This window comes from Lissotriton helveticus, chromosome 5_1 (assembly GCF_964261635.1).
Source record: "Lissotriton helveticus chromosome 5_1, aLisHel1.1, whole genome shotgun sequence".
NCBI classification, from domain to species: Eukaryota; Metazoa; Chordata; class Amphibia; order Caudata; family Salamandridae; genus Lissotriton; species Lissotriton helveticus.
In genome coordinates, this window is record NC_136065.1 from 76,726,932 (window position 1) to 76,754,387 (window position 27,456).

Here is a 27,456-nt window from a genome sequence, read left to right on the forward strand (position 1 = left end):
ATAGATAGAGATATAGATAGATAGATAGAAAGACAGACAGACAGACAGACAGACAGACAGACAGACAGACAGACAGACAGACAGACAGACAGACAGACAGATAGATAGATAGATAGATAGATAGATAGATAGATAGATAGATAGATAGATAGATAGATAGATAGATAGATAGATAGATAGATAGATATTTAGAAAGACAGACAGACAGATAGCTAGAGAACTAGATCTCCTAAGGCAACAACCTGTAAGAGACACATCATCCCAGAAGCAAGTTACCTGAGACATCTGCGGTCACTTACCTCAATAGACAGTTCACTAGTGACCTATTTACTGGAGACAGATCTCCAGGACCATCATCATGAAGAGACAGTCATGAAAGCAATGTACCCATGTTCGACGGGTACCTAAATACCTGTAGAGGAGAGATCACCTTGTTTCCTACTTTGCAAAATAAGGGACAAGAACTTACCGAGAAGCAGTGCTCCATCTGTGGTCTGGTTAGGGCCCTCCAGATAAACCTTCCTCCCTTCCACAGAGGCCTTTGTTTCTTCTGAAATGTTCTGCGTCTGTACCAGTGGGGTCTTGAAACCCCTTCCTGAGGTCCTCAGCCCTATCAGGGTGGCCCTCAGTTGTTCCAGGGAGGTCTTCCTGCCAGGCACGGATGACCTGAGCCCCTCAGGCTGGGTTCTCGGACGATCCAGAGGAGTCTTCAACGCTTCTACCAATGACTTGAGTCTTTCCGAGTGTGTCCTCTGGAGAGGCAGGTTGGTCTTATCACCTCCCACGGATGTCGTAAGCCCCTCCAGCTGTGGTCGCCGATGCTCGAGGCTGGCCTTCATACCTGCCACGGAGGTCTTGAGATCCTCCGGGTGGGTCCTCAGATGCTCGCGACTGGCCTTCATACCTGCCACGGAGGTCTTGAGATCCTCCGTGTGGGTGCTCAGATGCTCGCGACTGGCCTTCATACCTGCCACGGAGGTCTTGAGATCCTCCGGGTGGGTCCGCAGATGCTCGCGGCTGGCCTTCATACTTCCCACAGTTGTCTTGAGCCGTCCTGTTGGGGTCTTTACCTCCTCCACGTAGCCTGCCCATCCCACCCTAGATGTCTTGTGCCCCCCTGTCTGGGAGTCTTTGGAGCTCTTCAGAAGGTTTCCGATGAGGTCAATCACCTTCTCCGGATCTGGTTCTTTGGGATTCTCCTTAGAAGCTAAACGTACACAAAGGGTCAGGGAAAGAAAGAGAAACAAGGTGTTATACATTTGTTAGACTCATGAAAAAACCCCAAGAGTGAGCTCTGAATCAGCCATAACTTATACATCTATGCAAATGGCCTGGGAATGATAACATGACACCCACAGTTGCTTGTAATCGACTCCAGACACTTAAAAACCTTAAATACAGGACACAGGTGAGATGTGTTGCTAGACTGACCAAGACTGCTAATAGGCATGAAGCACCAAAGAAACAGGCCCTTGCAGGAGCTCAGGTGTTTGGTGCAAAACCTCAGCACGAGCCCAGCTTAAACAGGTGACCACACCAAGGACATCTCAGCTGAGCTGATTATGAAACACGCCCATACCAGAGGCGCACTCCCCACCATCAGGGTGCAAGATGCGATCAAAGTAAAATACACAAAGCCAGACAAGCAACATCTTCCATACCTACATCCCCCCACACCCTACACCAGTGGAGACAACATACTGAAAGACATCGACTCCATGCCAGACATACATCCTCACACCAGCTACAGACACACTCTGATTGCAAAGACCAAGACAACTTACTGTACCCTGTGTGAGGCGCACATACAATCTGTCAGGAAGTGGGGCTGGAGATACTGCTTACTGCTTAGTATAACCTATATAGTCTAGAATAGTCTTATGTATGGTGTAGTCTAATCTTGCATTTATAGAATTATATCAAGCATATATACGGAATCTAATGATCTGCAAAAAATAATTCAGTGGTGCTAGAAGCATTGCATTGGGTATACATGCTGTATCAAGGTTAGATATATTGGATGTATTGTGGGTTTCTTATCTTTTATATTTATAGTCTTAAAAATGAATGCCTGAAAATTGTTTTAATCTTTTCATTTGATTTACAGCCTTGAAAAAGAGTGTTCTCCTCGAAACACGTGTTGGCTGTGTCTGCAGACGTACAGATGATCTTTTAAAAAGTGTTGAATAATAGACTGTGCATCTGTTTGAAATATACTCAAGGACTTGGTGGGATTTATTTAAGTTTGAGTCCATGACTTTTGGATCAGGACCTCCTATGGCACAGTCTGGACAGAAGGTACGACTAGCCAACAGGTTAGCCCAGTCATGCACTGTTCACTTGGTGTTATCCCACACCTATTCAAATTTTCAAATTAGATTGATTGATAAAACCATCACTTTTCATTTATTTTAATCTTTCTTAGTTTCATCAAAGTTCATGTTTCAAATCACATGTCATAAACTAATCACAATTTTTCGAACATTATATATCTCCGAGCGTTTGAGAGTAGATAGTCGGAGTTCGGCGAACTGCGATAAACGTGGAGAAAGTATTATCAGATACGCGAAAACAGCCATATCTTCAGGTTTAAAGCCCACCGACTTAGCATACAGCACACATCACCGTGATTGTCAAGTACACTCGGGCGAGATCCAATAATTATCAACCCAATTAAGAATTTCCCTTGAGGAAGGTACCGACTGGGTGCCGAAATGCATCGGGCGTGCTACATGTTAATGTTGACTGTAATATAAGAAATGTTATGAGAACAATTTCAAAATGTATATATAATGTTCGAAAAATTGATTGTGATTAGTTTATGACATGTGATTTGAAACATGAACTTTGATGAAACTAAGAAAGATTAAAATGAATGAAAAGTGATGGTTTTATCAATCAATCTAATTTGAAAATTTGAATAGGTGTGGGATAACACCAAGTGAACAGTGCATGACTGGGCTAACCTGTTGGCTAGTCGTACCTGCAGTTCAACCAAGGAGTGACAACCCTGAACAGTCATTGCACCTATTGACAAGAAGGTTTAAATAAATAACAAATTTGGAGTGCACCTTCCGCAATTTTAAATTATTTTTTAAACAATTTTAAATTACAGTCTGGACAGAGACACGCTGGCATGGCTGGCTGCTGCCGGTCACTGTCAGACCGTGGGGTGTATGTGGGGGCGGGTCTCAGGCTGGCCCCGCACAGACACACTAGGATATCACTGACAGGTCTTATTTACTTATTTGCTATTTTTTATAAGTGAGCATGACCCGAAGGCATCAGAGCACTTTACAGTAGTATGATACAGGGGTACAGCAAGTAACAGTTTAAATAATTACGTTCAGACATATTGCATTGGTAGCTGCGACCAGGACAAAAGTAGCCATTGGACAAGGGATGTACACGGTTGAAGATGGTGGGGACACACAGTGAAGGAAGTTCGTCTCATGGATAGAGTACTTGGGTATGGTTGAGGGTGATTAACCCAGGTGTCTGTCAAATTAGAGGAGCATGAGGTCCTTTTTGAAGGTGGCTATGCAGGATGTTAGGCGAAGGGAGGGCGGTAAGGAGTTCCAGAATCTTGTGGCACTATTAGAGAATGACTGGCTCACGTATCATTCTAGACTGATTCTTGTGGCACTATTAGAGAATTACTGGCTCACGTATCATTCTCGACTGAAGGTGGTGGGTTCCAAGAACAGGGACTGGGCATTTCTGGAACCCTTATTTTCCCCAGAGATGTTCAGTTTCTCATTTAGAGAGGAGGATGATGAGGAGTGCAGGTCTCTGTGGGTAATGCATGCAGTTTTGAATTGGTCCCGAGCTTCAAAGGGAAGCCATTGGAGGGTTAGCAGGGCCAAGGATATGTGGTCACATTTCTTGAGACCTAAGAAGACGCGCACTGCTGCAGCCGCAGTGTTACCCTAAGTGGGCCACAATGAACTTTGCCAATGCCTGAGAGAAGGGCAATTCCATAGTATAGTCTTGAGAGGGCGAGAGGCTGCACCACTGTTTTGAGGTTGTTGGACCTGGCCTCGTGGCATGGCTCCTCCCGTTCCTCAGCACCCCGTTAGCCTAGCCCTGCACCCAGAAACCCCTGGTCGTCCCGTTCCCTGTCCGCCCCGCTCCCTACACAACCCTACCAACAGACGACCATCCCCGCATTCCGCCATCCCTCTTCCCGGTACCCGCGCCCAGAACCTGCATCACCCCACAGGGCCCCCGGCCGCCATGACCCTTCCCGAGGTCCCTGACTCCCTAGGCCTTGCCTGACCCTGGCCCCAGCGAAACTTAGGCTTCAGGCGCGCCATGCCCGGCTGGGGGGTAGAGGGCTTCCTGAGTGAGATAAGATCAAGGAGTTTCGATTGCACCTCTGGCCTTACCCTGGGGGCTGGTTTCTCTCACACCTCTGGCCTCCCCGAGAGCTGGCTCCAGACCCTGTTGGGCGTCTGGGAATTCCCGGACGCATCTTCTAAAGGATCAAAGGGCCAACCGACGGAACATTCCGACGACCAGCCCCGAGGCATGAGATCCCCGACTGCGAGGGTCCGGACATCAAAGGGCCACTGCGCTATATCAAGGCCCATCCAAGAACTAGCGGGCAGTTGTATCCTTGACTAGAGAGCCCTGCTGATCTGATCGCGGCTCAACCCTTGGGGAGAAGACTGAAACGTGGAACTTATCGAGCCCTGCTGACGCTGCCGCGGCTCATCCTTGAACTCTAAGGACATTCGTTGAACACCCTGAGCCCTGCTGACCTCGTCGCGGCTCAGTCTTGAACTCTAAGGACATTCGTTAAATACCCTGAGCCCTGCTGACGTGGTCGCGGCTCCTCAAGAACTGACAGACACTCTGTTCACTCCGGATCGAGCCCTGCTGACCCCGTCGCGGCTCGAGGAGTACTCTGGTCCGGCTGGACCATCGACGCTACCAACACGACCTGGTTCGAGAAGAAGTGAGTGGAGCAGAAAGTACGGTCGCCATCTTCCGTAGCCCCCGGTTCGAGGATTGAGAGCTGTGCGCAGGGTACGCTTCGTACTGGCCTAATACTGAGACTGTCCCGCTTCCCTCCTCCTTACCACTGAGACTTTACGATCCCTCGATCGCTTGTAAATACGTGTCCATTTTGCCTAAATCTCTACTGTGTGATAAAGAACTTGCTTACTGAATTCCACAGTGTGGTGTCCGTCATAAGTGTGGTGTGAGCTCAGTGTATACGATCCTAGACTCGAAGTCCTCCCCGGTGAGGACCTCACGTTAAGACTCGGCAGTATTCTTGGGAGAGGTGGGTCACGGAGTGGTCGGAAGAGCATATCCTGGCCCTCTTGGATCGCCCCTTCCAACAGAGGTCTTGTGCCGCGACTAGTTGTCTGACACCCCACAGCTGCCTGAGTTGGTGTTGTGCGCATTTGGCTCTGGCTGTGATGTGGCCATGGAGATTTAGATGATTGTAATGGGTGATACCAAGGGATCTAGCACTCTGGACAATGGAAGGGAAGCCATGCAGGGCAGGAAGATTAGCCATCCATTCCTGTACTGGGATTTTTGCTTTCGGAGGTGAGATCAGAAGAAATTCTGTTTAGTTGGGTTGAGTTTTAGATTATGGTTAGAACTCCAGTTTTGACTCTTTAGGAGCGGGATTTAAAGGAGGGCAAGGTGTTCAGGGGAAGAAAGTTTCATGTATATTTGAGTGTTGTCAGCGTAGAGGTGGAAGAGAATCCCAGCATTTCTGAGACTCACACATGGTGGTTCTAGGTACATGTTAAAGAGGGTGGGGAGAGGATCGAGGCTTGAGGGACCCCTTTGCCTGGTCTCAAGAACGCGTTGCCCATTTTCATAATTTGAAGCAGTTGGTTAGGTAAGAGGAGAATCAATTGAGGCCTGAGCCTCCGCAGCTCATGCGTTGTTCAAGACTGAGAAGGAGGTCCAGATGGTTGACATCAAATGCAGGAGGACCCGGAGGCAGGAGTTCCGGAGTCGAGGATTCTAAGGGAGTCGTCGATTATTTGTAGGATCGCAGTTTCTGTACTGTGACCCTGGCAGAAACCTGATTGGAGAGAGCCTAGGAGGTTGTTTGTTCGAATGTGTGAAGTGAGCTGGACGCAAAGCAACTTTCAATGACTTTGCCTAAGAATGGAAGTGTGGCGACTGGGTGGTAGTTGTTCATGTTCTCTGGGTCGAGAGATTGTTTCCTAAAGGGATGAGAGACTTAACCCACTTTTAGTTGTTCTGGAAAAAGGCCCCGTTGAGGAGAGGAGTTGACCATGTTGGTCCATGGGGGAGTATGTGCGTGGCAAGAGATTTGCTGATAGGTCCTGGAATGGCATCCTGAGGGTGGTTCAAGGGTTTAACTTTGCAGATCGTTCGCTGTTGGTCTCATTTGGAAATGGGGTAGAAAGAGGACCACAAATGAAGTGCCTTGCACAATAGAATCTCAGTTTCTTGAGGTTCACTGTTGTGTTGCAGGATATGAATCTCCCTGACTTTTCTATCAAAGAAATCCACAAGGTTGCTTCAGCGGGCCACTGATGGCTGAAGTATTGGGGGTTGGCAGTTTGTGCTAGAACCTCGAACAGGCGCTTTGGTCTGTTCTTTGCAGAATTCACGAGTGGTCTGAAGTGAGAGGATTTGGCTCAAAGGATGCAGTCTTTGTACTGTTTTCACAGTATCCGAAGCTTATTCATATTCAGGCGAGGGGGTGCTAATCTCCATTCTTTCTCACACTTTCTGATAAGCTTTCTTTCTTCGTGAGAACCAAGGATTGGAGGGTTATGGTGTAGATAATTTGCTCTTCGGGGTGCACATTTGTCGATCAGGGATTCCATGCAGGAGATGTATTTGGCGGTGGCCTCATTAATGTCAAGGTGGGGTGTAATCGGGATTAGGGTAGGAATGGCCATGGTGGCCATGGCTTCTGTGTCAAGGTTGGATGTGTGTGAGTGTGGGGGCTCTGGCTGGCCCTGCACAGACACACCTGCACAGCTGGAGTGCTGCAGGTCCCCGCAGGTCTTGGTGTGTGGGGGGGGGGGTGGAGGCTCTGGTTGGCCCTGCACAGACACACTCGCATGGCTGATTGCTGCAGAGGACTCTCAGGTCTTGGTGTGTGTGTGAGGGGGAATGGGCAGGAGGCTCTGGCTCACCCTGCCCCTCACAGACACACTGGCACAGCCGGGCGAGTGCAGATGCTTAGAACTAATCACCTCTGGTTTATTGAATCAGAGGAGCCCACCTCAGGGCTGCATCAATGAGTCACCGCTGGCAGCATCAAGCAGCGCCCATTAAGGCAGGCTCTGACGTGCGACCTACAGGCACCGTGCCACGTCACCGTTGGCAATATGCTGCCCCACCAAGGCAGGCTCTGACGTGCGACCTACAGGCACCGTGCCACATACCTGTAGGCAATATGCTGCCCCACCGTGGCAGGCTCGGGCTTGTAACCTTCAGGCACCCAGATTGAGGACCCCGTGCCATGTCTGAGAACCTACCCACCGACGAGCCCAAAGCTTCAAGTCCAGACATCCCTTCTCTCCGTGCCCATCAGGCACCCTCCATCGGTACCTGCACACTCCGGATAACAACAGTGTCTCAGCAGAGGCAGCAGCTGCCAACAACAAACTGGTCTGCTCTGTCCAAGGATGCACAGGGTGCCCCAGACACACCTTCTCCCTATCACCGAAAGAACTGTAAACAGGTGTACATACACCCTGTTTCACGAGGGCGCTTCCACGGTGTGCCAGTCAGCCTAACACCCAAATAAATGTAAACAGGTGTGCGTACACGTACACTCTGCTTCAGGGGCGCGCTTCTAGGTTGCCCAGGAACCCTATCACTCAAACAACTGTAAACAGGTGTGCGCACAGGTAAACTCTGATTAAGGCCCACTTCACCCCCCCTCAACCCTCTCTACCCTGGCACCCATGACCTGTAGCTCTGAGGCAAGATCTTTTGCACCTGGTGTCAGGGTCCCTCTCCAAGTCAAGGGTTCAAGCCCCAGAAGTTAGGGCAAGGGCACCTTTCATTGATCACCCGACTGCAGCACAGTCACCTGAATTCCATGCAGCAGGCTTTGGATACGATTTCACCTGTCTGTTGAGCAGCAGCTGGCTGTTCGTTTGGGGGGGCTTCATAACAGGCCGTATCACGTTGGCCTAGAATGCAAAAGTCCCAATGGGCATAGGAGAGGCACATTGGTCCTCCATTTTCCTACTCTTCCAGGTTCCCGTAAAGGTGCCATATGGCTTCAGGCATTAAATCCGGAGGTTTCTCAGGCAATTGCCACAAGTTTATGTTTCAACTGGCTAGAATCAGAGATCTGAATGGCCGTTTTCTGCAGCATGTGTCCAACAAAATTGGTTAAACAATAAGTCTAGTTCTTTGAAAGCATTCCCATAGCAGCCCAGGTTCACAACAGAACCTGGGCTGCTATGGGAATTCACAAGGGCGTATTATCAAGCCCATTATCGCCGATTTAGCGGCAGTTTCCTGCCGATAAAAGCGGCGATAATGTATCGCCCTTGCTTGATAATATGGCCCTCTGTCTATAGTTCCTTACACACGTATGAGCTGCTAGTCGTACCTGAGCCTGGAGGTGAATGGTGTGATCGCTGAGCCACCATGCACCCCCGGGAGGGTGGGGTATTGGAGTTTTGTTTCAGTGGCACGTGGCTGTTCAGAGGGTCACCCCCTGCAGTGGGCAGGGATAGCAGGACACAGTTTCACATTCGCTGCAAGCGCAGCGCGTGCTCCCCGTGCTCTGCATCACACCGGAGGAGGGGCGCACATCGGGGTACGCAGGTACCACTGCTGCATGTGAGGGGCGCATGTCTGTGGTAGGGCTGAGGGAAGGGCTATGCCTACACTGTCCACGAACTGCACCTACTGACGGCACTATTTCACTGCACAATCACCTACACAGCACCTCACCACCCACACTAACCCCTACACAAGCCCCTCCGTCCTGCCCCACCACAGCCTACACCACCATAATCACCACCACACAAACTTTATACCCCACACTAGCACCTGTGCTCTGCTGCCTACTCCAGAGACCCCACACCCTACTCCCCACAGCCCCGCCAGCCTTGGATTGATGTCCACACTACTATCCATGGTCTACAGCCTACACCGGAGACTCTACACCCTACTCCCCACTCAAAGGCATCTGCAGACCTACAAGCCTTGGTCTGATTGCCTCAGTGTGAGCCGGGTGCAGAGAACAGGAGTGAGAAGAGCTCCTTGGGAAGTGTGTTCCACCACAGTGGAGACCCAGTGTACGTGCCAGCAGCCTACTCTGTGTAGGAGTCCCACCGCACCCTAGTGGTCGCTGTGTGATGATTTCTCTTCATCGAGTTGTGTGAAGGGTGCTGATACACTGTAACGCACAGTGGCACCATGTGAGCTGGCAGACGTGTCTATGCCACGTACAATACACCACCACCTGCACACTAGAGCCAACAATTACACCATCTATGGCCCAAATCACTAGCACTCTACATCATATAATAATAATATCCACATTTGTAAAGCGCGAACAATCACCCTTAAGGGTCTCCAGGCGCTGGGGGCCGTCGGGAAGATTAAGCAAGCTATTTCCCAAAATCACATGGTGCTGGGCTAATCTGCCGCCGGCGCCGGGGATTGAACCGCGATCCCCAGATTCCAGCATCCGTCACCCTGGCCGCGGTGCCACACCTCTCCCCTACATCATCACATACACCCCCACCTACACCTCAATACATTCACCACATACGTCTTAGAGCACCATAGCCTATCCACCTACACTTTACGGGGCAGATTTACAAGCCCCATGAGACACTTTTGTGGCGCAGCGGCAGCATACAAAATATGGCCAATTTACAATGTGACGCATCTAGGGAGATGTGTCACGTTGTAAAGACCTGCGTCACATTTCACCTGTGTCAAGTATAATTTATGCAGGGTGGGCGTTCCTACACAGGAAAGCCTCGTAAAAGTGACGCACTGAAATCTACAAGATTTCACTGTGTCACTTCTAGGACACCACTGCGTCAAAACCTTGTGCCTGCTTGAAGCATAAGGAGTGACGCAGTGTATTGAGAATATGCCTCAACATGCATTGCGTTGCTGGAGTTGCGTCTTGCTTGCGACATGACTCAAGCAATGCGTGACTTTTTCACCAACTGACACATCTGTCAATCCTTGCACCATGGTGCGCCTTATTGTAAAATATGTTGCATCCATGGTGGCGCAAGGGTTTCGCCGGCTGGCGCAGGGAAACCGGCTCATCTCTACAGATGTGTCAGCTTCTTGTAAATCTACCCTTTTATGACCTGACCTCATACACTCAACAACAGCTACACCCTACGCGGCCACCTACATCTTCCACTCTACTTCCCTCCCTACAGTCTGCTCCACCATGTCCACTGCATACAACTAGTGGAGTCTGGTATATTCCGCTCTGCAGGCGGCACTGGTAGCATTTTGGCCGTGGTATGCTTGTAATACAGAGTTCCGGTCAAATTATGCCATCCAGCTCGTGACAACGTTTTTCCATATGCGGCTCGAAAATAGTACGTTGGCGAGCGAGATTTGGTGTCTTCTAGTGTGGGTTTCGCTCGCTAGGAAGGCACCCGGCGAGATCTTTGCAAAGCGGGTGGTCGAGACCGTTTGCGGTCAGAAGCTGCCCCTCGAATGGAAAATCTACTTGAGTAGCAGCAACATCGGGTCGTGAAGCCGCGCCCTCTGCTGCACTGCACGGATTGTTCTGTGCGGAACGTGCTACTGGCCTAAAAAAGCTGCATGAATGGCCGGATGTGCATTTTTCCAGCTAGATTTCCATGAAATTGTGCAGATTTTTTTTGCAACTCCACAGAATTCCGTCTAATAAAACTCTGCAAGTTCCACCCAGGACTATTACAACTTACACCTCCACACATCCTACATGGCTTAACCCATAACACACATCCACCTTCCACCACTTATGCTTTATAACCACTACACCATGGGTACTCACAACCTTCTCCCAGGGGACCACATAGTTTGGTCGATGGTGTGACCGAGGGCCGCACTGATGCAAGCGGGGGGTAGAGGGAGCAAAGCATGTATCTAGTGTCTGTCTTTACAAATGAGGGTGTTCCTAAAGTTAAGGGCCTAGCTAAATATTTTCCCTAACCGTAATTAACCTTTAAATAAGTGAATAATGTATATATATATTTTTACCCATGTTAGTGCTAATCCGATTAAATAGCAGCCCAGTGCTGCTGCTGCCCAGGGGGCCGCATGGAAAGGTCAGGAGGGACGCATGCGGCCCACGGGCTGCACTATGAGTATCACTGCACTACACTATAAACAATTTCTAGAATTTTAACAGAAAATATATAAAAATACAGAAAGAAGTATACATCACATAAATACTTAAATATGAAATATTTTATATAATTCACAAACAAATAAATATGTAATAGATATTGTAATGTGAAGGTTAGGGCTTTCCAAAATGTGGATTTGTTTCTAAAAGACAAAACAGTGTGCTAGACTCTGAGATGCCACTTTGTCGTTTTTGCTCCTGGTGCAGGCCCTCTCTCCACCAGCACGTGCCAGCGCGGCTTCCATTGGGGCGCCCAGTCGTCCCTACTAGATTCTGTTGCTGCACTTGCGCTGCTCCCTCGAATCAAGCTAAGGATATCTACCTAGTTTTTCATTTAAAATGAAATTTCACTTTAAAATTCACATTTACAGAACATTTAAATACCTCCATTTTCCAGGTTTAGAAGCACTCTGCGTCATTGCATTCGCACAGCTGGGAGACAAAGGCTCCGATGCAGCTACGGCCTTGACACATCAGGCCGCCAGCCTCCGCTTCAAGGTCTCCACCCTCACACACTGTGTCACAAGGACGCCTATTCTGAGACCATTCTTTCCTGTTACCCGGATCGGTTGTTAGTGCTCTGCAGGCTGCCCGGGGTCCACGAAGGAGACCCGCTTAGAGAGCGGCCGCCTTAGTGCCACAAGATGGCACAGGAGGCAGCATCCCAGTGTTTGGGACCCTCAGTGGTCCAGTGTGTTGCGTCACTTCCGGGTAGAGGGGGCAGGGGTGAGGTACATATACCTCTCACTGCCCACTGGCTGCCCTCTTTGCCCACTACAAGGTACATACGGGTACCCTCTGCAGGAGCACAACAAGGGTGCAAAGGCCAAATATCCACAGGGAGGTCCTTGCGTTGGACTCTGGAAGAGCGACGGCGCCCCGTTAGTCATAAGGGTGTTTGTGGACTTGAGCAACCGGGGGTTGCCTGGCAGGCTCTGCCCCTTTATTGGGAGTTAGCAAGGGTGTGGGCTGGTGGCCCACCGGTGGGAGGCGTCACCCCTCCCCCAAAATATGGCAAACACCATTGGGTGGGGCCACGGTGTAATTTGGCTCATCAGGTGGCAGGCGGCGAGGGGCTGCCTGCCTTGGGATCGCCCGTAAGATAACCCACTATGTTGGCATATTTGTAATGCTAATAAACCTGCAGCAGTTTTCTCCACAATGAAGGTGTTTTGTCTGCTTATTTCTCTAGGAGGTTGCTGTATGGGGGGAGGGCGAGTGTTACTGATATTGGCACTATGCACTGGAACCCATCCCTCCATGCAAGCATCTCTGCCAGTGCACAGTGTTTGCAAGGGAAGCTGCAGCTGCCCATGCTCTAACGGGTGTGTGTGTATGCATGTATATGGTATCTCTATAGTATGTACCTAGCCAAAAAGCAGGGGGGTGCTCTACATAGTGTCACACAGTCTGTGAATAATAGGAGAGGAAGCCGACTTGTGGACGGCCTTGTAATGTAATGCTCTTACAAGAGATGCATCTTCAACTCTTTCCTAAAGTGGAGCATCGTTGGAGTTGTCCTCATGGACACACGGATGCTGTTCCATATTTCTGTATCTAGGATGCATAGATGGAATTCACCTGTTTTCTTTATTTTACGAATATGTGTCATTTCTTCGTAAACCAATAGTTAGCATGCTTTTAGTACGAGGTTTTTACTACGCAAACACTATTACTACGACACTTTTTACTTTGCATGCTTTTACTTCGCAAATGCATAGAAATCTGATTAAAATGCTGTTTCTTCGCAAAAAAGTATATCGAATACATTTACTACGCATTTTTGCCTCTATTTTATTATATCGTAGAAGAAGCATGCGTACTAAAAGCAAGCGTAGTAATGGTATCTGCTAAGTAAAAGATGCTAACAAATGGTTATTTCGATGTAGAGGCCGTGTAGTAATGGTAGTTTACCATTTAACACAACTGATAATTATCGGATGCATTAAATACCTTCAATCTCATAATTCTGAGGGTAAACCCTTGTTTAAGCATGGGTCGGAATATTACAACAAATTCGTAATCAGGGCCTCAGACTGCAGTCTGGTGGTGTCCTGGCTGTGAGTGGGCCCAGAACCATGAGAGGTGGTGAGTTTGTTTGCAAGATTAGCGGAGTGCTGGTTGTCATGGCTTTGTAAATGGTGCAGCTGGTTTTGAAGATGGTGCGGGCCGGTAACAGGAGCCAACGAAGTTCCATCAGGGTGGAGGTGATATAATCATATTTCTTCAGACCCTGGATGAGACGTGCTGCAGTGTGTAGGAAGCCTCTAAGGGATGCCAGTGTTGAGTCTCGGATTTCATTAGGAAGAGCATTGCACCATCCAGGTACAAGAGTATGAGGGCTTGAACAGCACGTCTGAAGTTGCTTTGTGGAAGAAACTGCTTCACTTTTTTTAGAAGAAAAAACTGGTAACAGACCATCTATTTTTGGCAACGTCTTTCTCTGGAACGGCCGTGCAGGTAAGAGTGGTGGGGCTATGGGTCTGGGTGGGGTTGGAGTCAACAAATGACGACGAGGTAAAAATTAAAAAAAAAAAGAGAACCACTCGCCTTGCGCTCGCTGCATTGGCGACTCGACCGCAAAGTGTTTTTCTTTTTTTTACCTCATCAACGTCTGACGACTACGCTGAAAACGTGAAAAATAAAATGATAATAAAGCAGGTTTATGATTGTTTTATTTTTCTTTCCTGGCCGAGTCTTGGGGCAGGGCCTAATCCAGGAGTTTTCTGCCCACTAAAGTGAAAAGACAAGAAAGATCGAACTAGAACTACTACGCATCACACCAAATAAGCACTCTCTGTCCCAGACCACTGCCTCTTCGCTACCCCAGATGAGTTCTCCTCTTTCTGGCTCTATCTAGTACTCTCCAAAAAATTAGATATTGTGTAATACCTTTATACTACAAGATGATGTTGAGCTACTCAAATCTATAACTTCATTAAAGCCTTCAAATCATTTGACTGATCATCTGCCCGCCAATCTCTTCAAAGATCTTACATGCTCCATGCTCCCACTCTGGTCCAAAACTGTCCATGAATCTCTCCTGCAAGGACTGATTCCTGATTGCCTCAAGATTGGTCAAGTCTCCCCATCCCCAAAAAGCCAAATGCAGACCTAACTGATCCTAACAACTTCCGACCTATTTTCAGTATCATGACTTTAGCCAAAGTAATTGAGAAATGCGTACACACACAACTATCTAATCACATTGAACAATTTTAACGCCTTGACTAATATCAATCAGGCTTCAGAACGGGACATAGTACTGAAACTGCTCTGACACACATCGTTGATGACACCTTGAGACTACTGGAAAAGAATGAAAATTGCCGACTTACACTTCTTGATCTGTCCTCGGTGTTTGACACGGTCAAACATGCCAACTTGAATGATCTTCTTGAAAAAAGGATGGGGTTACCAGGCCCCTAGTCTTAAATTGGTTTTGCCTTGTTCCGACATACAAGAACTCAAAGAGTAGAAGTCCATCATTCCCTCTTTAACAGTGCCCCAGTCTCAATTGGAGTGCCTCAAGGATCTGCACTATCACCCACGCGCTTCAACTTGTTCATGGAACCTCTCACCTAAATTCTGAACCAATCAAACATACATTACCACATGTACGCAGATGATACCCAATTGTACATGAAACATTCTACATCGGATGACTCTTAATTCGGCACTTGTGAAAACTTAGCTTTGGTTAACTCACAATCACCTTATGCTAAATACTTTGAAAAACGAATTCCTCCTGATTTCCCCTCACAATCATTCCACACCCACTCAGGACTGTCTCAAACAACTAATGGTCCTCAATTGCACTCCTCGTGTCCTGGATTCCATTAGATCATTAGGCATAACTCTGGACAAACACCTTATTATGCAAGACCACATTAGCGCAACAACTAGAGGAGATAATCACCAAATCAACACGTTAAGGGAAATCAAACCCTTCGTTCCTCCTGATGACATGAAGCTTGCAGTCCAATCCGTAGTTATCTCCTTCTTAGATTACGGAATTGTTATCCTGGCTAGACTGCCCAAAGGCAAACTGGCCCCTTTAAGGGCTACTCTAAACTCTGGTGCCAGACTCATCACAGACTCAAGAAAACATGTGCACATCACACCAGACTTAATTCATCTCAAGTGGCTCCCCTTTGAAACAAGGATTTGTTTCAAGATAGCCTGCTTGACGCACAAAGCCGGTTCACAATAACACTCCTGCTTACCTGGCAGAAAAAACTTGAACTATCCAGCTTGAATCAATCCCTAAGAAGCTCTAAGAATCTATTGTGGAAACCACAAAAATTCAATGAGAAGAGAACTGATAACGGAGCCTTCCCTGGTCTTGCTCAGAGAATTTGGAACACTCTTCCTCCCGATCTAACCCCTCAACTGCCACATTAAAAAACATACGTCAAAGAGTTGCTCCTGAATAGCTACCTGCAATGATAGACTGGAAGCCACCCAAACTAACTTTTACTTTTGGTCTACAGCTTTGTTTTTAACATTCATTGAGGCATGATACCTTCTATTACCATGGATGATCCTTCTCGCGTCACTACTTACCAGACCACCCCCACGTTCTAATTTGCTACCTTCCCCGTTCATCTTGCATGCCTTGTGTACAGAGCTCTGATACCCTGATGGGTCATGTTCATGCTTTATAAAACCTTTCAAATAAAATTAAATCAAATAAATGAAAGGAGGAGTGGTAGGTGCACTGCTAGCAGTGGCCGCGTGGGGTTGGCCAGCCCTGGTGTTTTTGTTGTCCTCCCTCGTCCCTCAGCCCTGCCATTTTGCCTTGACACCAGCTGTTACTGGATGCTCCTATCTGTTAGTAAACCACCAAGTGGCTCCATGAACAGGTTGATGATGATAGGAGACAATATGGAACCCCTTGGGAATCCACATGTGATAGGGATGTTTTGTGATGTGGAGGTGCCCATGTGAGTGGCGCCGGATGGAATAGCAGGAGGAGAACCAGTGAAGGGCATTACTGGTAAATCCCATTGGTGACTCTAGTGTGTGTATGAGGGTGGGATGGTTGACTGTTTTGAAGGCCGCTGAGAAGTTCAGTAATATCAGGAGGTGGGCCGTCTCCATCTGTAGTCAGGGTGGGGTTATCTACGATGTGTACGGTGGTGGTTTCCGTGCTGGAGCGTGATCTGAAGACAGACTTGGAGCCGTGCCGGAGATGGTTATCACTGACGTGATCTTGTATTTGAACATAGACTGCTGTTCCACTGATCTTGCTGATGAATGGTAGGTGCGTGTTGAGCTGGTAGTTGGTGAGGTCATCAGGGTCTAGCGTCGGGTTGTTTAGGAGTGGGAGGATCTGGCCTGTATTGAGAGCTTCAAGAAGTGGCTTTGAGGGACATGAGGTTGTCAGTCAGATCTGGGAGAGATTTGGCTTTGAAGATTGACCATTACAGGATTCTGGGGGAAGGGGCGGGTATGAGAGACGAGGCAGGCCTTGTGTCATCGATGTGCTGTCGCATCGTCTGTGTTTTTTCACTGAAGATGAGGTTGGTGTGAGCAACTTTTTGTGGAGTCAGGAACAGTACGAGCTAGAAGGGGGTTGTTTCAGTGCTTCCCTGTTTTGATGAACGTTGTGCTTCTGTTGGTGGTTTTGTTGATGGTGTTAGTCTAGTATTTTGCTTTGGCCAATGGATCATTTTATCTCTTCATCACCCTGTGCTTTAGATTATCAGCGTGCTGAAGGCTTTTTCTTGCACTTGCATGTTGTAACTGGGGTGTGGATGTTAACATAGCTTTCCAAAGAATTGTTGCCGTTGTTTAGGAGGGTGTTGTATTCAGATATGGAGCTCATAGGGTGAGAGAGGAGCTCCAGCATTAGATTGCCCTTGGAGAAGTCTTTAAGGGATTTGATAGTTTGGTCTTCCCTTTTTGTGTTGACCTTGGTTTGATTTTAGTATGTGGAGCTGGGAGATATGGATGACAGAGTGAACAGAGCGGTCACTCCATTTTAAGGGTGGGGTGGATGACATTGGATTGTTGGTGTTGTTGTGAAGACAAGGCTAAAGATGTGGCCTTTGAAGTGTATTGATTGTGTGACATGCTACACCATGTTCAGTGTATTGATTAAGGTGTGTCTTGTGTGTTTTTTGGGCTTGCGTTGTCTGAGAGGTTTAAGAGGGTGGACTCCAGCCACGAGCCGTGCAGGTAAGAGCAGTGGGGCCCGGTGGGGGGTTGGGGGCGGTATTTCGACAGACAACATGAGGGAAAATTAACTATTAATTTAATTGACCCACGTGGTCGTCCGTCGAATGCCCCCTCAACGCAGCCCCACGCCCACTGCTCTTACCTGCACGGGCCGCGGCTGATGGACTTGAGAGGGGGGTGTGGGCTTGTCAAATGGACAAGGTGGTGAGGAGATCTGAGATTTCATAATCAAAGAGGCCTGTAGTTGAGATAGAATATCGGAGTCTGAGGTGAGAGAGAGGGAAAGTGCATGTCAGCCGCTCCAAGGATTTGAGTTGTACGTGCTTGCCTAGTGTGCAGGACCAGGAGGTGTTATGGATGATAGTGAGATCCTTTCCTGTCTTATGTGCGTGGTCCACACGATGGAAGATGTCGCCTGTGAGAAGTAGGACGTCTGGAATGTGAGACGTTGTGGGGATGAACCATCTTTCTGTGATGAAGAGGGCGTCAGCTTGTGATAGGTGATGAGGTCTGTGATGCCTGGTGCCTAGCGCACCGCAGTACGAGCCTTAATAAGCATGAGTTGGAATGTGTGCTCTGTAGTTTGAGGGTGATTGGTAGTTAGTGGGATGTGAATGAGGTTGGGTCTGTGCATTGTGAGGCAATTATGTGAGTGTCTAGGTTGTCTATGTCTGGGTGTGATCACGGGGACTGGCAGTGGGGGGCGCTCAGTGATGCACATATGTGTTGGTCGGCATCTGTCCTGTTCTTGCTCATCGGCATTCTGCTCAGAACCTGTTGTAATTGTTATTGAAAATCCTATTATATAGTGCTTAGTACCCCTGATGAGGCATTGAAGCGCTTTGTGGTGAGTTGCCTGCTACTCCGGAACACAAGGTTAGAGGTAAAAAGGTAGAAGATTAGTAGAAGCGCTTTTTAGTGTCCTTGTTGATTAGTTGTGTGTTCAGTTTGCGCATTTCCTGCATAGCTTTGAAAGGGGTGAAATGACTGCAGTGGATTAGTAAAGTGAAGACGTGAGGTGTTATTGGGAGCGGTGGACACCTGCGCCTGTGAGCGGGATGGATTGGATAAGGCGGGCAGAGATTGGAGAGGATGTTTCAGACCTGTGATGAAGGTTAAGGTGACTGATCTTCAGACTCGTGCACCTTTATTACATTTTGTTATAACAGTAGCCACGCCTAGTTCTCCAGTCACTGACAGCCTTTTCTTTCGCTCGCATAATCCCTTTCCCCTGCACCAAAACGACCTTTCTCCTTTCCTTCCTATCCCACCACGCCCAGAACAGAACAGAAGCACCTGCGCCTGCTCAGACCAGATAGTAAGGGCCTCATTTATGAGGCCCTGCGTCACTTTTACGCCGCCCGTGAGTCACTTTTTGTGACGCACCAGTGGTGTAAAAAATGCACCTTGTTGCACCATATTTACAAAGTGAACCATCTAGGTAGATGCGTCACTTTGGAAACACCTGTGCCACATTATACCTGCGCCAGGTATAATGTCTGCAAGGGGGGCGTATTGACGCCAGGAAGGATCGTAGAAGTGACGCAGTGAAATCTATGAGATTTCACTGCGCCACTTCTAGGACACAAATGCGTCAATATCTTACGCCTGCCTCACAGCAGGCGTAAGACTGACGCAGGCCCTTTCACATTGCTGGAGTTGCGTCACTTTTGTGACACACTCAAGCAATGCGCCATTTTTGCACCATACAGATACGTCAGAAATACTGACATATCTGTAACTCCTTGCGACATGATGCGTCATACAGTAAATATGACACATCAATCATGTCGCAAGGAGGCCGCACTAAGAAGTGACGCATCGCTGCTTTCACGCAGCGATGCGTCACTTCTCATAAATGAGGCCCTAAATATGTGCATTAAACCCCAGTAATGCCTTGTCCACACAGTTATTCACCATTCCGAGGGGTTTAACTCGTCATAGGTGCAATTCTATGAGTGGATACGGGCCGGTAACCAATACCAGCGGTTGAAGTGAATTACAGTGATCAGCTGATTTAATTTGAATTTAAAAACGTAGGATTTCATTTTGGACCTCTTCACTGACACGTTACATGATGTGCTGCTTTTATTGCGGGAACACACAGCGCCTACCGATACACCTGATGCAGGAGTATCTTTAACAAGCATTTTAAATGCAATGTGTCTGGCTTTTGCGAGCGTTTAAGTGATTGGCATTGTAAATAACAATGCATTTTATTTATGTGTTTTAAACCAAGCACATATATAAAATGCATTGTTATTTTTAATGCCAATAGCTCAAACTCTTGCAAATGCGAGAGCCTTTTAATGTTGTCCACGCCCATTTATTTAGCCGCTGCTCGCGGAATTCAGGTTCTGAGCAGCGTCTAAACAAAGGGGCACGGACAATATTAAAGTGAAAGCACATATGGTGAACTTTCACACAAAGTTCAAATAAAATAATTTAGAAACATTGCGCACGGCCGCTGAAGAGAAAATGGCCCACGGTATTAATTAATAAAATTAATAAGCACGGCCGCTAATGTGCTAGTGGCCGCCTGTAAAATAATTAATTAAATACACACGCTGCTAAACTGAAAGTGGACCGCACTGTAAATTAAATAAGTGAATAAGTGCGGGCACTATAGTTAAAGTGGACTGCGCTTAGTAATTTAAATAAATACAGTAGCAGGCGTGCTGGATGTCGTGTTTGGAACAGGGGAAGAGCATTAAGGCAAATAGTGCTCACCAACTTATAAAGCAGAGCATGTAACCACACCAGTAAAAGATCCAGTCCTTATGGGCGGTAACTAAAGGAGACAAGGCGGGACAAAGGTGGGACTAACAAGCCTCATAATGATAATGAATCGGAAGCCAGCCTTTATGAAGGACAATAATACAAGCCAATTAAAAATATGGGCGGACAGAGGGCAGGGCTTCCAGTGCACACCCTAATACAGCATGCCTCGCAGAGCGAGCAGCGCATGCGCGCTGATGCTAGGCTCGACCTGAATATCAGTCATCTGCATGCTAGATGAAGTGCTTTGCAGGTGACACATTAACCTTGTATACTACTTTCATTCATTCAAATCTGGAACTTCAGAAAACACAGATCTCTTCAACAAATGCGTTAACCTACAGAGTTATCTCACCAATTTTATTATTCCCTGAGATTAACTGGGCACCTTCATAGCAGGTGCCATAACCCAATCAAATATTTTGAAATGCAGAATTTGCAACCAATCAAGCAGAACAGCTCTACTACCATGCTTGTCCTTGTTGCCAATTTCTTTGTGACAGGGTTTAAAAAAATAAATGTAATAATTGAGGCCCAGATTTTGAGTCGGGGTTGCGCCACTTTTTTTGGCACAGCCCGATGCAAAATCTCATTTGTTAAATCTCATAATGCGCTTAAATGTACTCATGATATATACCTGATAAACATATGTGTGACGTCCTAAATTCTGATGTCCTTTTACAACAAGCATTTGCAATGCAATAGGTCTCGCATTAGGAAAGTTTGAGCTATTGGTCTTGTAAATGACACATTTTTTATTTATGTGTTGGTTTTGAAAATAGCGAAATGAATAGCTTTGTCATTTACAATGCCAATACTTTTATCTTTTGCAAATGTGACACCTATAGCATTTGTAATGCAACATGTTTTGTATTTACGTGACTTAGATGTATAAATATTACAAATAACAATGGCTTTTTTTTTTAATAATTAATACTTAAATGAAAGTTATTGTAATTTATAATGGCAATAGCTTAAACTTTTGTCTATAACTTTTGTGAAGATTATGTTCAGTGTATTTTATTGTGACGAAAATCCAAGAACAGAAGTGAAATATTAACATCTTTTTGTGACATTTGTAATAAAGCTAGGGCGGTAGAGTGAGTGAGGGCGGTAGAGTGAGTGAGGGTGGTAGAGTGAGGGCGGTAGAGTGAGGGCGGTAGACTGAGGGCGGTAGAGTGGTAGAGCGAGTGAGGGCGGTGGAGTGAGTCAGGGCGGTAGAGTGAGTCAGGGCGGCAACGTAACTGTCAGTGGCAACACGCTCCCACACACAGCATTACTCAGCAATATAGACACCTTAAAACACAGCAGTACTGCCATGCAGCGCTACACAACACACAAAAGATGACAGACACACCAACAATAGACTCCCGACACCCCCTTCCCCAGCCTGACTTGTGACTGGCTGTTACACAACCCTAACCTTATTGGCTCACAAACGGTCTCCTGTGTATGAAAAAGGAGAGATTTTTCGATAGGCACAATTCCCTCAGTGTCACAATTATTATTTGTCAGGGATGTAAGAAGTTATGACCGGTGCCCCATACAGAGCGCTGGGTGCTCGCTTCTGTCATTGAAAACCAGTGTGGATCACGTGACCAAACGTGGAGAAGACAGGTCAGGACATGCCCATTCAGTTCTTGGATTCTTAGCTGTACTGCCTTCTCGATTTGGCTCAGACTTGGTCTTTAACTTCAATTTCTAAAGAATGAACGTCAATAACGTCTGTAATAATAGCACGGAATAATGACTGGGGCTTCCGACGCACTGTCCGTGCCCAATGTCCATGCCAGGTTTAATTCATTAGTACCACAGGTCAGTGAGAAATGCAGGCAAAGCTGGGGAGTAGGGGCACTCTGCTAGTTTGCATGCTTCACAGTGATGCTCCATTTATATAGTCGGACTCGCCACTGCCCCGTCTCTTGCCCCCTCGGCCACATCCACAGGAGCGCGCAGTGAAAAGGAGCGGAAGCTGCGCTCTCGCCTTCCCAGGGTTTAGGGAGAAGGGAGGGTGAGAGAAAGGGGCGAGGTCGGAAGGTAACACAACTGTCTCAACTATTTACGATGTCAAGAATAGTAACAGGGCCGTGCTAAATTACACACACCGTTCAGAATGAGAAAGACACGGCCGAAGAAACTGAACAGCTGCCGCACCCCGTGCCTGAATGTGTAATGTAAATACGGTGCTCATGTAAAGCGCTCCAATACCTTCCAGTCGAGTTCGTGCTATATAAAAATATGCACAAAAAAACAACAAAAAACAAGACTTGTCACCAATTCGAAGTCGCCACACTGTCTCAAAAATAAAAACATGTTTGCACGTCTCTCATTGGCTGTTTGCTGTTTAGTTGCCTGCTCTGTGCTTATCGTCAGCGATTACACAATTAACATATGATATCTTTATTCTTTTTAAATATACTTATTTATTTTTATACAGCGCAATCGTGATCCAAAGGTATTGGAAAGATTCACAAGAGCACAGGATACTTTACATAGAGTCACGTTCATTGTTTTAGACACGATGAGATGCAATGATTTGCCCAAAATCACGGCGGCGAAGTGCATAAAGGAAAGAAAGCATGGGAACTGTGATTCACCATATATGGCGTGCGCTTCGAAGCCTGGAGCCACGTGACCTTGCGTGCCCTTCAGGAAACGTAAACAGCGATCCGGACTTTCTAGGAAAAGATCACGCTTTAGCTGAAGAAACAGTGTCGCCGGCGGGGTTGAAACCAGGAAGTCAGGCATCCTTGCCCGTGACATGGGCGGGGCCTGTGACGCGGCCGGAAGAGGCCAGTGTTGCTCGTTGATGCGGGGCTCCCATCATGGAGGGAGAGCCCCGCGGTAGCGTGAAAATACAGAGAAGTGCCCCGCGTGTGGAGATGCGCCGGAGAAAAGGAGCGCAGCAAGGCGACGCCACAAACGAGCACGGTGAGTGGAGGAGGGGATATGTGTGTCTGTGTGTGCGCGTGAGCCCGTGAGTGGTGGTGGTGGTGGGGGAGAGGGGTGCGTGCGTGTGTGTGTGCGCGTGCCTGCCTGTGTGGGTGTGTGTGTGCGCGCGCGTGCCTGCCTGCGTGTGTCTGTGGGCGTGCCTGCGTGTTAGCGGGGAATCGGAGCCAGGGGACGAGCAGCCAGATACAAAAGCGTGAGGCGCGCTCACGCGGACAAATCTGAGACAGCAGAGGCGCGTGGCCGAATGCTGTCTCAGATTCCCCCGAAAGTAACAACTATAGTTCCTGAGCTAGACAGCGCATGCTACGCATGCGCAGCTCTACGCTCGACCTAAAAAGTGGACACTAAAAAGTGCGAACAAGTTTATAAATGAGATACAAATTTGCACTAATACTGTAAAAATTTAAAAGAGAACGACATTTTCTGAAACACTGTTTTAACTTTTGTAATTGAATATTTTATACATTTTTAGTAGTGTGCTTTATGGTTGTGAAAGACCAAGGGCCCGATGTAGGTCGGTCGGTAACGGCCGAAAATCGGTATTTTCGGCCGGTATTCACGAAATGGTATGTAGGGCCACATATTTTACAGATTCGGTAAATTTACCGATCGGTAAATTTACCGAATCTGTAAAATACCGAATCGGTATTTTTACCTATTCGATAAATTTGATATGTAGGTGGGACTCTTCTGAGTCCCACAACCCTTACCGATTCTGTATTTTACTATCAAATATATTTGATGGTAAAATACCGATTCCGGTGTGCATGCACATGTGTGCATGCACACCTGTGCCATATGACAGGCAGACCTGCCCTTAGGGCAGGTATGCCTGCCACATGGCACCCGAGCCTCTTTTGGGGGTGCCAGAGGGTGTCAAAGTGACACCCCCTGCACCCTTGTGGAATTCGGTATTTACCGATTCGGTAAATACCGAATCGGTAAAGCCCATTCATTCCTTTGGGCTGCAAAGCCCATAGGAATGAATGGGCATTACCGGTCGGTATTTACCGAATCGGTAAATACAGATTTTTACCGATTCGGTAAAAGGAACATCTGGATGTTCCTACATGTCCCCCATTCTTATTTACCGATTTTTAATTACCGAATCGGTAAAATTCGGTAATTAAAAATCGGTAAATCTATTTTACCTACATCTGGGCCCAAATAAATAATTTTTGGAATATCTGATGTCACTTCTTGTGATGTCACTTCCAGTGATGTCACGTGCAATGTGGCGCATCGTGACATCATGCGCTGTGATGGCACGCGTCATAATTTCACTTGCATACTGCCTAACCTGGTAAGTCCCTGCACTTCCTTTTATTGGACTTGAGCACTGCGTGACTCCGTTCACACTAAGTGCTAATACAAGGAAAAACGTTACAGGTACCCAACATCTGGAAAAAGCAAATACTCTTAGAGAATGCAAGATGAAGTAAAACATGACGTATAAACAGGGATTGCTTTTTATTTATATTTACGATCATTGTTGAGAAACAGATCGGCGTTTTACCTGTAAAGTTAGGGCCCCCTATGAAAGTCAGTGTTTAATTTCTGCCGGATCTGAGCACTGGCTGGACCACCCCCACTTAAAGTCCTGTCTGACTGACAAACTATCGTATTCTGGGAGATGTCCACGCGCTCTAAACCACGGCCTTCTCTGCCTGGAAATCCTGGTGGAACTTAACCGGTAAAGGTAATCTCTCAGACTTTGGGCCTGCAGGGTCGGGGATCTGAGGTTCAGCCCCCGAGGGACCGTCTCCTTCCTCCTTTTTAAATAATTAAAGAATTGTTTATTTCTATATAGCACTTCATATCACTCCTGCCATATCTAGGGGCTGCAAATAACTGCAGTTAATATAACCCTCTATTACGCAGATAACCTTTTGCTGCTCGGAGCGCCCAGAAACACCATAGCGCCTATCCAGACCCAGATGTAATGGGAGGGTGCACCCCTGGTTCTGGGTGTCCTTCTGTTCTCACGTGTGGTGATTCTTCGCCTGGTGACGTCGGTCGGGGCTTCTGCCCTGGCCTCTGCAGGGGTTAGCCTTTTGATTGGGTGAGGAGAGGGGGGGGGGTGTTAATAAAACAGCAGTGCTGACTCTCGGCTAGTGATACCTGTTCTAGCTAGCGCCTCGATTCTCTGACCACCGGCGCTTTGTGAATACGGATTCCTTCTTCTTGGGGAGATACCTGTGCACAGGTGCCCGCCCCGCGCCCTGGGCATCTTTCTGGCCTCGCCTGGGCGGGCGCAGGTCACGAGTGACAGGAGCAGGCTGAATACACGGACGGTGAGTGTACTATCAAACACCACAGTGAGGACGTGTATAGGACCCCTTGCACCACGGGGGGAGGGCGGTGTGTGCGTCACGCGCTGTGCCGCACCTGCCTCTTCCACAGTGTTTAATATCCTGCGGGAGGCCCGGGGAGAAGAGCAAACATGCCGGGTCCGGCGGGGGGGAGGCGACAGGTGCGCCCTTTCAGAGGGCCCCCACCCCTGGGCAGGGACCAGACCTATCCCAGGCCCCGGGGAGCTGTGCAACTTATATATAGCACTTATATATAATTCATACGCCTGTATACAGCCGAACTCTATAAAAGTTAAACGTCAATATAGACTTATAATGACCAGACAGAGACATCCCATTTCTATTGGTCAAGGGACTTTTAAGATTGTTTAAGATCATCACAGACATATCAACACAAACTTAATGCGTATAGCAACTATAACAAACCTAAGCAGAATGCAAAAATATACAAATATTCAAAGCCAAGGCTGTGTGGATGCGGCAAAGACGTGAGGGATAAGAAAAACCCTGCGCTACCTGGATATAACCCTGCAAAGACCCCGGGTGCTTCCCGACCAGAAACAAACACACAATATTAACGTGTGTTGGTGAACATAGACAGTCCCGTCGCAATGTTTTAAGAAAGCAGAAAGTTCTCACAAGTTCCCATGGGTCACCTAAACAAGAGTGACCCAGAAAAGGCAAGGAGGGCCACAATCTCACCCAGGGCAGCATGATAGAACATGTGCAAAAGAAACATACCAACTAAGAGGTCAATCGGCTGTGTGTTACATTTCATGTCATCATATCTTATATTTCCCTTTGAATTAATTGTTTCCCTTTTAATTGTTTTGTGTACTTTTAACCATGGCACCTTCCATACAGTTTGCCATTACATCATATGGAATGGTGTTCTGGTCATTCTAGCGGGATCTTCTGCAGTTTCAGTACTGTGCTCGTCTCATTAAACTGGATTTACCTTTTGTTGGACCTAGGGAACACCCAGGTCACATAGGGTAGCTTGGCACTAAGTGGGAAGGCCTAATTCCAAAGTACATGTGCTAAGTTTGCGTCACACCCTTCAGTAACATACCATCCATCCACTCAAAAAGGACACTACACCAAGTCTTTTTAGGAAAATACGTGTCACTTTATAAAAATACTTTGTTTTCTCTTTTACTTTATCACACTGCTTTGGTCAATTCTTTTCTTTAAATCACAAGTTTCTCTATTGGTTTAGTTACATCAATAAACAGACAACTTAACATTGTATTGCATTTGTATTTGATGAAAGGTTTCCTCCCCTCAGAACTGATCCCAGCAATCTCACTCAGTGCTAAGGTTTCTGATAAGACACCATGTAGTTCTCCACAAAATTCTTTAACCTCCTCCTGACTAATGAAACAAGCTAGTGCCTTGACCTGACATTACAATTCACACACGTGCCCTATTTGGCAGATTGGGAATAGGCAGTGTTACTGTCTGAATGAGTTCCAGGGAATCCTAGTGGAGCAAAGGGGTAGTTAGTCACTGTCAGGACTCTGACCATGTACCGATGACACACAGTTCCCGGGTTACTGGATTGAGGTTACCAGGACCGTCTAATGCTTGGCCAGACTCCTGCCCCTAAGGTAGAGTTTCTTGGTGTCACCACGAACCCCCTGACAACTCTTCCCTCTTCACCCAGGTTCCTCAGTTGACCCGTTATCAAATTCACTGCAGCGGTGTCCCTCCAGAGCCCCACTTTCCCCAGTTTACTTGTGGAGTGAGGTAACCAGCTTTGTCCTTTCACTGCCGCCGGGAGTCCTCGATCTCAACACAGACCCCCGGGGAAGATACAGGCCTTTTACCACCTTCTGCAACAGCGAGCCCCCCCTCTGCTCGTGATCCAGTAGGTCAACG

The 27,456-nt window shown here is 47.4% G+C and overlaps 1 protein-coding gene across 1 annotated transcript in view; it reads right to left on the minus strand.

Annotated features, from left to right (window-relative positions):
- The window catches only part of LOC144752390 (uncharacterized), an 84,799-nt gene that overhangs the window by 49,489 nt on the left and 7,854 nt on the right, over nucleotides 1-27,456 (minus strand). Inside the window, exons 3-4 of the mRNA XM_078640324.1 lie at nucleotides 1,031-1,207; nucleotides 470-904 (exon numbers count right to left, since the gene is read on the minus strand). Coding sequence (XP_078496450.1) covers nucleotides 470-904; nucleotides 1,031-1,207 — 612 coding nt within the window. The remainder of the gene's footprint in view (nucleotides 1-469; nucleotides 905-1,030; nucleotides 1,208-27,456) is intronic.